Genomic DNA, 14074 nt, shown 5'->3' with positions numbered 1-14074 from the left:
TGTTTACAGAGTTTTTCTAAACGATGGATTAACGATACAAAGTCCACTGTGGGCACAACGAGGGGGACTCTGAGACCAACAAACAAACAAACAAACAAACAAACACACACACACACAAACAAACAAACACACAGACCAACAAACAAACAACCAGGTGCTCAGTTTGTTTACCCTCCATCCTAACTTGACATATTTGATCTTACAGGGAGATGGGGGGGTATAGAGGACAGTATGTTGCACGTGCACGCTCATGTTGCACGTGCACGCTCATGTTGCACGTGCACGCTCATGTTGCACGTGCACGCTGATGTAATGAAGATGTTTTGTGTTTTTGAGCGCTCTACTCGTGCTCGCCGTCGTCTCTTTTCACTTTCCTCTCATACTCGTCTGAAGGATTATCAGCTGATTTCTGTCTGAGCCGTCTCTCTGCTCTCTAACCTCCCTTTAGCCACACAGCGAGCAGCATCCTGACAACGAGGAGTTAAAAACCAGACGCCATCATTCACTGACCCGAGGTCCTCCTGTCCCCCCCTCCCCCCCTCCCCCCCAGGACACATACCAAGCACTGCTTCCTCTCTGAGACTCCTTTGTGCAGAAAAGATCCAAACTTCTCTGATGAGTCGTTCTGCTCTTGTCCCTGCAGAGAGAGTGGTGAAGGGGCTGGGGGCTGGCGTGGAGGGGGGGAGGGGGGGGGGGGTCTGCTGTCCTGCACCGTCTCCTGTTAAAGAGGTTTATCCATGTGTGGCACCACGCCGTCCAGCACACATCCTGTCAGCCACCGCCGCTCCGTCCTCTGACCATGAAAAGATCTCTGAGACGAAGTGAAGACGGGGAGATGTTTCTTCTGAAGGGGGGGGACAGGGGGAGATGTTTCCTCTGAAGGTGAGGACAGGGGGAGATGTTTCCTCTGAAGGGGGGGACGGGGGGAGACAAAATTAGGGTCTGTAATCCAGAAAGTGTGGCAGCAGAGTCACGCTGAAGGAAAGATAAGACTCTGGATTAGCTCTAATCTGTCTTCTGTCTCTCTCTGCAATCCACTTAAGAGGACTTCGATGGACACAGGTAGGGGGGCTTCTGTTCCTTCAGTTCACCTGAGGCCAGCTGACAGAGAGAGAGAGAGAGAGAGAGAGACATTAGAGTTACATGAGGAGGAGGAGTACATGCAGGACGAGTGGAGGATAATAAACGTTCAGATCATTCACTCAACCAATCAGAACTCTGAAGACTCTCTCTGACTCATGGTTCATTTCTGATCTTCATTCATCTCTGATGAGTCTGCAGACGTAAAACACAATGATTGTAATCCTCCAGCAGCAGATCTGGATCCTCCGTCTGGATCAGACCCCCACAATCTGTTTCCTCTCATCAATCTGTGTGTGTCATACATCAGCTGGTGGTTACAGGTGACGACCATCAGTGAAGTAACATCCTGCTGTCCCTCAGAGCTGCTAACTGAAACCTATGAACTCGTTTCACCAAAGAGAGAAAGTTCACCTGCACACACACAGTCTCCAGTGTTGTCTGAATGTTACCCACATATTAGTGCAGTCTCTCTCTCTCTCTCTCTCTCTCTCTCTCTCTGTCTCTCTCTCTGTCTGTCTGTCTCTCTCTCTCTCTCTCTCTCTGTCTCTCTCTCTGTCTGTCTGTCTGTCTCTCTCTCTCTCTCTCTGTCTCTCTCTCTGTCTGTCTGTCTCTCTCTCTCTCTCTCTCTCTCTCTGTCTCTCTCTCTGTCTGTCTTTCTCTCTGTCTCTCTCTCTGTCTCTCTCTCTCTGTCTCTCTGTCTCTCTCTCTGTCTCTCTCTCTCTCTCTCTCTCTCTGTCTCTCTCTCTGTCTCTCTCTCTCTGTCTCTCTCTCTCTCTCTCTCTCTCTGTCTCTCTCTCTCTCTCTCTTGTCTCTCTCTCTCTCTCTCTCTATCTCTCTCTCTCTGTCTCTCTCTCTTTCTCTCTGTCTCTCTCTCTCGCTCTCTCTCTCTCCCTATCTCTCTCTCTCTCTAGCAGCAGCTTTACGGTCAAAATTTGTAAATGTCCTCATGTCAGATCTTTAAACCCACAGGGTGCTCAGGTAACGACAGGTGTTCAACATTCAGACCACTCCTCACTGTGTGTCTCATTATTCTACATAAAGTCTGCTGAGGAAATGATTTGAGTGATTAGCTCCCGACACGTGACCTCTCCAATCCGCAGAGTGTTGGATTAATGTCAGAGCGCTCTGCAGGCTGCTCGCAGGGCGATCCAGACCTCTGATATAACACTCACACCAGGTGTTGGTGCCACCATGCTGGGCACAGCCTGGGCTCAGATTACCTGCCCTAAAGCTTCCACTAATCCCTCTTTTTAACAGGAAGGCCTTCACTGTCATACAGGAAGTAAAGGTGAGGAGAGAGGGAGAGAGAGACACACACACACACACACACACACACACACACACACACACACACACACACACACACAGTGGGTCAGCTCTGAGGTTCCTCCACTGGTCCAGAGAGCATCAGTTCTCACAGCTTCAGCTCTGTGGTTGAGGTCAGGACAGCCTGAACGTTACACACACTGCATCAAAATACAACCTTCAGTTTACAGGACCTGCTGCAACGTGGCAACACACACACCACGCTCTGCACACACACACACACCACGCTCTGCACACACACACACACACCACGCTCTGCACACACACACACACCACGCTCTGCACACACACACACACACCACGCTCTGCACACACACACATACCACGGTCTACACACACACACCAGTGTGTTCAATGTTTCTGTTCTGACTGATGATTTATAGAGGAGATCATACCTGAGTGTAATGACTCGTTTTCATGATCTTATCAACATACATGTCACTTCCTGTTCAGATAGAAGTGATTGTACCCGACCTAAAAAGCCTCTGCATGTTTCTAATAAGCTCCACGAGCAGAAACGTGCTCAAACTAGGATCAATATTGGAGATGCTTTTGAAAAATGGAGAGAGGTTAGAACACAGAAAGGTTTACAGACCCATGCAGAGCTGGATAAACACTGAAGCTTCAGAGTCCACCACATGGTGACCTGAGTGAGCATCCACTCTGTGACTACGTGATGTTGGCATCCCGGTCTGTGAGGTTACATTGAAGCACAGCGGGAGCTCTGAATCAATCTAGTATTGTTTGATGTTTACTCAAATCATATCAAAATTAAAATTCAGGTGAAGATTTAATCACTTTAGACGTCTTAGGCTGCAAGACGCTATCACCATGTCATGATGTCTAGAAAGGACGTTTTCAACCTGTTTTCAATTTGACTGTTTTTGGCGTTTTAGTGTTTTTAGTGTTTTTAGTGTTTTTGGCGTTTTAGTGTTTTTAGTGTTTTTGGTGTTTTTGGTGTTTTCAGTGTTTTTAGTGTTTTTGGTGTTTTTAGTGTTTTTGGTGTTTTTGGAGTTTTAGTGTTTTTGTGTGTTTTTAGTGTTTTTAGTGTTTTTAGTGTTTTTGGCGTTTTAGTGTTTTTAGTGTTTTTCATGTTTTTCGTGTTTTTGGTGTTTTTGGTGTTTTTAGTGTTTTTGGTGTTTTTAGTGTTTTTAGTGTTTTTAGTGTTTTTGGCGTTTTAGTGTTTTTAGTGTTTTTAGTGTTTTTAGTGTTTTTAGTGTTTTTGGCGTTTTAGTGTTTTTAGTGTTTTTAGTGTTTTTGGTGTTTTTAGTGTTTTTAGTGTTTTTGGTGTTTTTAGTGTTTTTAGTGTTTTTGGTGTTTTTGGCGTTTTAGTGTTTTTAGTGTTTTTAGTGTTTTTGGTGTTTTTAGTGTTTTTAGTGTTTTTGGTGTTTTTGGCGTTTTAGTGTTTTTAGTGTTTTTCGTGTTTTTCGTGTTTTTTGTGTTTTTGGTGTTTTTGGTGTTTTTAGTGTTTTTGGTGTTTTTTGTGTTTTTGGTGTTTTGTTTGTTGTTCTCTGAGCAGGATGAACGTCAGCAGCAGCAGCTCTGTTGGAACACAGACTGAACATGACAGAAGGATCATTCAGCAGATGTCTGGATGTTCAAACCCTCGCTGACCGTCTGCCAACGTGCTGATCTGAGAGCTGGCATGACTCCTCAACAGTTGTTCTGTCGTTCTGCTTCATGAGAATGCTGAGCGACTGATTCCGATGTTTTCAGAGAAGAACAAGGCGGCTTTGTGTGGAGCTGTGCCGAGTGTACGGCTGTCACAACGACATGTGATACAGAGCTCACACTTCATATTTCAACAGCAAGTTGCGTTAAAAAATGATCCAAAAACAGCTGAAGGAACAGGAAGTGAGGCTGCAGAAGAGGATGTACGTTACATGATGTAAACATTGATGAGGAAGGACTTTAAGGTCGCTGCAGACTCTGAACAGAGCATTCAAAGTCTGAAGCAGCTTTTAGAAATGTTCTCTGACTGATTCACACTTTAGAGCTCCGCCTGTGGTCACTTGATGTCATGAAGAAAGACGACAGCTTATTTACACTCAGCTGTGATCCCGTAATCAATCCTTTCAATCAACGAGTTGGAATAATTCATACACTGACTGTGCACAAACGCAGAGTGTACAGAGCAAGCAGATCCCGAAGTGTAAAATCCTGCAGTTCCTCGAGTGTCCACTAGAGGCTGTCTGCAGAAGCACAGGAAGTCACATACACACCCATTCTAAAAGCCTGGGACTCCAGCGCCCCCAGCAGGAACAGACTGGTGACGTCACTCAGTAATATTTACAGAGCTCTCTGTCTTTTGGAAAATCACACAAATGTCTCAACTTGGCAACTCGGCATCAAAGTTTCCTCCTTGTAATTACGACTTTGGAAGTGCGTTCATGTGCTCGTAACTCGTGGTGAATATGTTAACTACGATGTTTCTGAGGAGCACCTGAAGGCAGCAAGGTTCAAACTGAGGATATTCTAGAAGCTTGGAGGTCCATATTTCCCTCTTTTAGACCACAAAGCCCCAGAGTGAGAGTTCAACACATGACTGAACATCTGGATCAGTTAAATAACAGAGTGTACAGTTTTGAATCACCTCCTATAGAGAATTATCAAAGTATTACAAATATAGACGAGCTTTGCAAACAGATATCTGATGTTAAAAACAACATGTCACAAACAGCAGACAGTCAGAAAGAGACATGATATGTTCTGATGTAGATTGTTGAACAGGTTAATGTTTTCAGATGTTGTTACGTTCTTTGTAGAGACAGACAAACACTCTTACCTTCAAATCATTAAAACTTCAGCATCACTTTCCTCCGTTTCTCCGCTCCGACGTGAAGTGTGCAGAGCTGCAGAGACTCTGAGCTGCAGAGAGGAGGAGGAGGAGGAAGAGGAGGAGGAAGAGGAGAAGGAGGAAGAGGAGGAGAAGGAGGAGGAAGAGGAAGGAGCGTTAACGACTAATGAGCATGTGCTAAAATACGCTGCAATCAACCGGAAGTGAGAGGTAGCTGAGAGATATTCATCTCAGATCAGAAAAGAGTTGATCTTTCTCCTCTGAGGATCTTTTTCACCTCACTCTTTAGCAAAGTTCATAATGAACAACTTCATATCAGCGCGCAGCTTTGTTGCCTGTTAACTGCTAGATAAGTCCGAGGTACGGTGGCCCTGAAGGTCAGCTGGAAAAATATTTCACAGATGGCAAAAAAATAAATAAATGTATGAATCGCAAAAATATTTCACAAACCATAAAAATGAAATGTTTCAGAGGTAGAAACAGAGAAGCTCTGTGTGTGCAGTCTATGGATGAAGCCTGAGTGTCGTCCCCCGTCTGTTCCTGCAGGGGGCGCTGGAGTCCCATCGATGGCGTCCCCCGTCTGTTCCTGCAGGGGGCGCTGGAGTCCCATCGATGGCGTCCCCCGTCTGTTCCTGCAGGGGGCGCTGGAGTCCCATCGATGGCGGTCTCCATGTTGGAAATGCTGTCTCAGTCTAACTTTCAGTCAACCTAACGACAGGCTGAGAGCTGGAGCTGAGGCGGGTTTTAAACCTCCTGACAAACCGTTACACCGCGCCCACCTGTCAATCAGGTCAGCTACACGCCTTATTGTGAATAACTCTTATCCTTCATCAAATCAAAACTGATGAGTCATCAAAACATTCACCCCCCGTACAGTGTGTGTCCATCCAGACATGAGATAATCACACCTATTTGGTTTTTTGAACCAGGCTGTAAACATGTTCATCTCTGCTGTAAAAACAGGCTTTTTAGAATGGGTGTGTATGTGACTTCCTGTGCTTCTGCAGCCAGCCTCTAGTGGACACTCCAGGAACTGCAGGCTTTTACACTTCAGCAGCTTCTTCATGTTTCATGACTGGAGGTAGCTGGTTGTTTTTAACCTTCAGAGGTGAACGAGAGTAAAGCGTCTCTCTTTCTGCTCGGATGGATCCAGGTCTCATAAAATCCAGATGTGCATGAGTAACATTATAAGCAAAGTGTTGCTCTGGTTTATCTGTATGGAGGGCTGGGTTTAAGGGGGGGTATGAAAGAAGTGGCCCCCTGGGTCTTTGTTTGGATCGGGCTCCTGTTTCCGTGGATTCTGAGCGTCAGGAAGCCGAGTGTTGGCTCAGAGACAATAGAGCTCTGTAATGTCAGAGCTCGCTGCTTTAGAGGCCAAAAGAAGAGAAACGAGGTGTAGACGTTAACACTTTACTGAACTGTTTCTCTTTTACAAACCATCTGGAACATTTTTCAGTAAAGATCACAGCTTCACAGTTTTACTTCTCATGGACTCATCCAATCTTAATGAAATGACCCGCTTAGAGATCCTGTTTCTAAACTCTGTATTGCTTCAAACCAGGAGCGTCTCCAGCTGCGGGATCTTTTCTATGTGGTCGTGTAGATGTCATATACACACCTAAATCACGAGATAGTTGGATGTGCAAACACCTCGTTTAAAACAACCGACAAATCTGAGTGTAGAAGTTTGCCTGCATTTTTATGAATAAAAACAAATGACCAATATTGGCTGCCTGGTCACTTCTATGTTTGTTGCCGTGGAATCAAAGGCGGCGTATACACCTGCAGAAACCTCCTGAGACCTCCTGATATGTTGATGCTGAGCGTCATGTGATCACACAAACATCTGAGTGTTTCTCTCTTCACCCGGAGTTTCTCCTCCAGCCTCCTCATATTTATTCTGCAGAAAGTCAGAGTGAGCTGATGTGAGAACACAGCAGGATATAATCAGGAGAATTCACCTTGGACCCCCATACTTCCTGTATCAAATTTTTTTATGAATTAAGAGTTTTAAATGTCTGCAGAAGAGCGATGGTTTCTCTGCAGCTCTCTTACTCTCTCTCTTTAGAGCGAGCTCAGTTTAACTCGGAGATTTAAATACGACTGAAGCTGTATTTTATTGTTTTAAGCCTCTGTACTTTTTGAAACTCTCCATCATTGTCATCATCTCTGTCTGGTGGAGAATCTTCTGAGTTATTTCAGACTCTATTGTTGAGGTGAGTCTGACCACGCCACCTCTCCATCTGATGGTTATCACTCCTCAGAGGAATGTTGCTTTCCTGCTGAATGTTTTCTTGGTGTCTCTAAAACGGGAGTCCAAACAGAAAAACAAAAGTGAACGTGGCAGCTGGTCTGAAAACATTCCCCTCTGGATATTACAGTAACTTACCGTAAAGTGAACGTATGAGTTAACAAACACGCGGGGGCTCAAAATGACTCCTCTGGTATGAAACCATGTCCCCGTTTCCAGGCACTTTTATTTAGCATGCTGTTATTTTTGAATATGTTTGTGCAGAAAGTGTTGTGCAGTGGTTTGTGTGTTTGTTGCTGAAGTGTGGTGGAGCACTCTGTAACGCCCTGTAATTCAGACGCCAACCTCAGGGGGAGGGGCCTCACTTTACACGCTTAGAGGTTAAATGAGTGGATCAGGACGCCGTTTGACTTTCAGGGGGTTAGCAGGATGAAGTTGAGGAGAATAAATTGTTCTTTTGTGTTGAAGCTCAGTCTGAAAGTTTGAGGAACATTTCAGGACTTTTGAGTTTGTGTGAAAACACTAATAAAAGTGATCGTCTTGTGTGGAGGGAGTTTGACTGGAAAGTCAAAATGTAATACTTTAACACCCCATCCATCACCTGAAAATACAGCAGTACTTCTGAGGTGTGCTGGAGGGGATGTGGACTAGTGGGGGATTTTACACACATGTTTTGGGACTTCCCAAAAGTTGTAGACTTTTGGAGAAATGTACAAAAAGAAATAAGTCAGATTCTGATCTTGGATCCTTCACTCTTTATTTTAGGTATAGCTCCTGATACCAACAGAGACTTGATTTCCTTGCTTAGAATTTTGCTATTAATAGCAAAGAAAACAATAACAGCGTCCTGGATGAAACCACAGCCTCCCAACATAACTCAGTGGAGACAAAGATTCAAAAATGTTTTCATCAGGGAAACAATCACAGCCAGATTACAGCTGAAAACAAAGATTTGATATAAATCTCCAGTGATGCAGGTAATGTCTGGGCTCTAGTCACCTCTAAATATTTTTATTTTAAATTAAATTAAATTAATTTATTTATTTTACTTTAAATGCACTTGTCTATTGTATAGCAAATTACCAATATGTTTGCAGAAGTCGTTAGTTAATCAAGGAAAAAGGATTGAAAAATGATGTGAAGGCTATGTGTGGTTATATATATGTATGTAAGTTAATGTCTCTGTAATGTCGATATGAAGGAAAGGATGTGTGTGTGGATATGGATGTGTAGTTGTTTGGTAAAATAACATGTTAGGATTGAAGTGTAAGTGAAAAGCATCTCCTGAAGTTGTATGTTTTATAAAAATAAGTTAATGCACTCCCCATGTACGGAGTCTGTGGTCCTCAAAGCAGGCGGCCCGGGTTCAAATCCCAACTGTGGCTCCAAAAGTGAACAATAAAAAGAAAGTTCTGGTTCTGACTCGTCTCAGCTGTGACACAGACATTTAGAAACCTTTTACAGTAAGAGGCTGTAAAAACTTTATCCTCATACAGACTCTGTGTGGTCCTCCACGTCGTCTCCATGGTAACCGTCTCTGTCAGGTCATGAATCAGAAACAAGTTCTCCCAGTGACGATAAGCCTCATCGTTTCCCTCCTCCTCTTTATTTGTGTAAGCCTCATGTTTGTTCCACATTAACTCTCCGGGTTAAGAATCTTATTCAGATCTTCTCGTGGTTCTTTTCAGTGTGTCGCTGAAACGTGCCCCCGACCTGCGACGGCCGAAAAGACGTTTGGAAAAGAACTTTACCACGGCAACCAAAATGGAAGTTGTCCTATTGTTGGATTATTGTTTGTTTGAAATGATCGTTGCACAATGTTTGTGTGATTTACAGCGCGTTCTCTCTGAAGACGTTCTGTTTTAAAACATGTTGTGTAGTATAGAATATTCTGACCTCATGATGAATCATTAAAGAACAAAAGGAAACATAAATCACACGTCAACTTTGAAATGTGTCTCAGTCCCTCATGCCCCCCCCCCCCCCTTTTTTCTCTGCTGCTGTTTCCAAAAAGTCAGACAGGACTCATTCTTCACGGGCACAAAGGAGCGATTCTGTGCAGACGCCGGGCTTGAGTCATTGATGGAGCCATGGAGGGTCAGCCGCTGGTCCAAGAAGCAAGACAAACATAGAGATGAAACACATAGACACTGGAGACTGTTGGTGTGCAGCTTCAGCTCTGAGGTCAGCTGGTCTCAGAGTCTGCTCTGTGCAGACACCGACTGAAAGGGTTAACACCATTTCATTAAAGTCTAAAGTGTTGGAACTCTGCACGCTCTACTTCTGTCACAAAGTCACAAAGTCACAAAGTCACAAAGTCACAAAGTCGCACATTCCAGAGTGAGCTGTGGAGTCAAAGACTCCTCTGTGTCTCTGTCACCTCAGAGACAAAAGGAATGTATCCAGTGCACACACACACACACACACAGACACACACACAGAGACACACACACAGAGACACACACACACACACACACACACACACACACACACACACACAGACACACACACACACACACACACACACACACAGACACACACACAGAGACACACACACAGAGACACACACACACACACACACACACACACACACACAGACACACACACACACACACACACACACACACACAGACACACACACACACACACACACACACACACACACACACACACACACACACACACACACACACACAGAGACACACACACACACACACACACAGAGACACACACACACACACACAGAGACACACACACACACACACAGAGAGACACACACACACACACAGAGACACACACACACACACACACACACACACACACACACACACACACACACACACACACACAGAGACACACACACACACACACACACACACACACAGAGACACACACACACACACACACACACACACACACACACACACACAGAGACACACACACACACACACACACACACACACACACACACACACAGAACCATCAGTTCACTGTAAGCTTCCTGTAGAGGAGCTTCAGGATCTTTATAATAACATCGTATCATTTTAAAATGTCTCAAAGTGTTGAAGGACTCAGACTGTTAATCTGTATTGGCTCCTTAGTGTCATGGAGGTGTGGCATATCTCAGGCTGTGGGGGAGGGGCCTAATGTGAGACCTGCCCATGGGGCCCGGATAAATCGTGGAGACGGCCCTGCTCATGATTCACTCAGTTACGTCATGACGTCATGCTGCAGTGAAAACATTCTCTCAGAGGAGTGTCAGAACTATTTAAACCATCAAACAGAGGAGATGAAACTGTGTGTTCATGAAGCCCTCACGTTTCCCTCCAATCACTGAGCAGCACCGAGGAGTCAAACACCTGGAACATGACTCTCTAACAAAGTCTGTCACATAAATAATATAAGAGGTCACTGAGCAGGAGGACACTGTGTGTGTCTAACTCCTCACAACACTTATCAGTTTATCAGAGAATAACCGATTTAATGCTGAGACTTCTGAGAGGACAATCGTTGGTTTACAGCGCCCTCTACTGCTCAACCACCGCCATTTACTGACCCTATAGGTGAGGGTCGTTTATATATGGGCATGAAGAAAATAGTGTAAGAGGAAATCCGCTGTCATGTGAGAGAGAGAGAGAGAGAGAGAGAGAGAGAGAGAGAGAGAGAGAGAGAGAGAGAGAGAGAGAGAGAGAGAGAGAGAGAGAGAGAGAGAGAGAGGGGCTTTTTCTGACTGTCCGAAACCACATACCACTTACTGCCTCCTACATACGTGTGTCTCTGTGTTTGCTCTTCTCTGATTGGCTGGTTGTAGTTTCCGGCGGAGGAGGAGTTGAGAGGTGCTGTCAGGTGTTGCTCTCTCTCTCTCTCTCTCTCTCTCTCTCTCTCTCTCTCTCTCTCTCTCTCTCTCTCTCTCTCTCTCTCTCTCTCTCTCTCTCACTGCGGTTGACTCCTGAGCTGGTGGGATGTAGAGGACTCTGAAGTGTTACTGAAGAACAGATCGGAGGACGTCATGAGTGGTGAGTCCATATTTGATCTCTGATCAGTAAACTCTGCTCTGTTAGCGAGGTTTTCATTTGAGTGTGAGGAACTTTTGACCTACTTTAGGACGTTAATCAGTCACTGTGTTCAGAGCGGAAGAATAATACAGGTGTTTGAGGTCTGGATTCATGTTTCATAAAATAGTCCCGAGTGGATCCAGTCTGCGTCCACTGTGGACTGTTCTCACGATCTGTTTTATAAGATTCATTTTATCAGCGTGACATGGACCCCCCTTGAAATCTTAGAGTAAATAAAGATTGGCTATTTGACTTCTGAGGCGGTGCCTGAGGGGCAGGTGGTAGAGTCGGCCGTCTCTCTCGATCCCCAGCAGCCACAAGTCTGATGATGAGTTAATACTGACGGACTCTTTACTCAGCGGCCTCTACCATCAGGGTGTGAATGTGTATGAATGGATGAGTTAATACTGATGGACTCTTTACACAGCGGCCTCTACCATCAGCGTGTGAATGGATGAGTTAATACTGACGGACTCTTTACTCAGCGGCCTCTACCATCAGGGTGTGAACGTGTGTGAATGGATGAGTTAATACTGACGGACTCTTTACTCAGCGGCCTCTACCATCAGGGTGTGAACGTGTGTGAATGGATGAGTTAATACTGACGGACTCTTTACTCAGCGGCCTCTACCATCAGGGTGTGAATGTGTATGAATGGATGAGTTAATACTGATGGACTCTTTACACAGCGGCTCTACCATCAGTGTGTGAATGGATGAGTTAATACTGACGGACTCTTTACTCAGCGGCCTCTACCATCAGCGTTGTGAATGGATGAGTTAATACTGACGGACTCTTTACTCAGCGGCCTCTACCATCAGCGTGTGAATGGATGAGTTAATACTGACGGACTCTTTACTCAGCGGCCTCTACCATCAGTGTTGTGAATGGATGAGTTTAATACTGACGGACTCTTTACTCAGCGGCCTCTACCATCAGGGTGTGAATGTGTATGAATGGATGAGTTAATACTGATGGACTCTTTACTCAGCGGCCTCTACCATCAGAATGTGAATGGATGAGTTAATACTGACGGACTCTTTACTCAGCGGCCTCTACCATCAGCGTGTGAATGGATGAGTTAATACTGACGGACTCTTTACTCAGCGGCCTCTACCATCAGTGTGTGAATGGATGAGTTAATACTGACGGACTCTTTACTCAGCGGCCTCTACCATCAGAATGTGAATGGATGAGTTAATACTGACGGACTCTTTACTCAGCGGCCTCTACCATCAGCGTTGTGAATGGATGAGTTAATACTGACGGACTCTTTACTCAGCGGCCTCTACCATCAGTGTGTGAATGGATGAGTTAATACTGACGGACTCTTTACTCAGCGGCCCTCTACATCAGGGTGTGAATGTGTATGAATGGATGAGTTAATACTGATGGACTCTTTACACAGCGGCCTCTACCATCAGCGTGTGAATGGATGAGTTAATACTGACGGACTCTTTACTCAGCGGCCTCTACCATCAGTGTGTGAATGGATGAGTTAATACTGACGGACTCTTTACTCAGCGGCCTCTACCATCAGAGTGTGAATGTGTATGAATGGATGAGTTAATACTGATGGACTCTTTACACAGCGGCCTCTACCATCAGCGTGTGAGTGTGTGTGAATGGATGACTTAATACTGACGGACTCTTTACTCAGCGGCCTCTAACCATCAGCGTGTGAACGTGTGTGAATGGATGAGTTAATACTGATGGACTCTTTACTCAGCGGCCTCTACCATCAGCGTGTGAGTGTGTGTGAATGGATGAGTTAATACTGATGGACTCTTTACTCAGCGGCCTCTACCATCAGCGTGTGAGTGTGTGTGAATGGATGAGTTAATACTGACGGACTCTTTACTCAGCGGCCTCTACCATCAGCGTGTGAAGGTGTGTGAATGGATGAGTTAATACTGACGGACTCTTTACTCAGCGGCCTCTACCATCAGTGTGTGAGTGTGTGTGAATGGATGAGTTAATACTGACGGAGTCTTTACTCAGCGGCCTCTACCATCAGCGTGTGAGTGTGTGTGAATGGATGAGTTAATACTGACGGACTCTTTACTCAGCAGCCTCTACATCAGCGTGTCAATGTGTGTGAATGGATGAGTTAATACTGACGGACTCTTTACTCAGCGGCCTCTACCACCAGCGTGGTCAATGTGTGTGATGTGTGTGAATGGATGAGTTAATACTGATGGACTCTACTCAGCGGCCTCTACCATCAGCGTGTGAGTGTGTGTGAATGGATGAGTTAATACTGACGGACTCTTTACTCAGCGGCCTCTACCATCAGCGTGTGAGTGTGTGTGAATGGATGAGTTAATACTGACGGACTCTTTACTCAGCGGCCTCTACCATCAGCGTGTGCGTGTGTGTGAATGGATGAGTTAATACTGACGGACTCTTTACTCAGCGGCCTCTACCATCAGCGTGTCAATGTGTGTGAATGGATGAGTTAATACTGACGGACTCTTTACTCAGCGGCCTCTACCATCAGCGTGTGAGTGTGTGTGAATGGATGAGTTAATACTGACGGACTCTTTACTCAGCGGCCTCTAC

At 45.2% G+C, this 14074-nt stretch overlaps 2 protein-coding genes across 3 annotated transcripts in view; one reads left to right on the top strand and one right to left on the bottom strand.

Annotated features, from left to right (window-relative positions):
* cdc42ep1b (CDC42 effector protein (Rho GTPase binding) 1b) overlaps positions 1–5333 on the bottom strand; it is a 10145-nt gene extending 4812 nt beyond the window's left edge. Inside the window, 2 exon segments of the mRNA XM_065964868.1 lie at positions 560–1101; positions 5195–5333. The gene's annotated coding sequence lies outside the window, so the exon portion shown is untranslated.
* Positions 5334–11321: 5988 nt separating this feature from the next.
* The window catches only part of zmp:0000000896 (caspase recruitment domain-containing protein 10), a 42403-nt gene continuing 39650 nt past the window's right edge, over positions 11322–14074 (top strand). For both annotated transcript variants that reach the window (XM_065964865.1, XM_065964864.1), the window contains exon 1: positions 11322–11473. In XM_065964865.1, the coding sequence (XP_065820937.1) occupies positions 11467–11473 (7 nt within the window). In that variant the 5' untranslated portion in view covers positions 11322–11466. The remainder of the gene's footprint in view (positions 11474–14074) is intronic.

The sequence above is a fragment of the Labrus bergylta genome, chromosome 16 (genome assembly GCF_963930695.1).
Source record: "Labrus bergylta chromosome 16, fLabBer1.1, whole genome shotgun sequence".
Lineage (NCBI taxonomy): Eukaryota > Metazoa > Chordata > Actinopteri > Labriformes > Labridae > Labrus > Labrus bergylta.
Note: the sequence above shows the minus strand (reverse complement) of the source record. Positions and strands in the feature narration are given on the sequence as shown.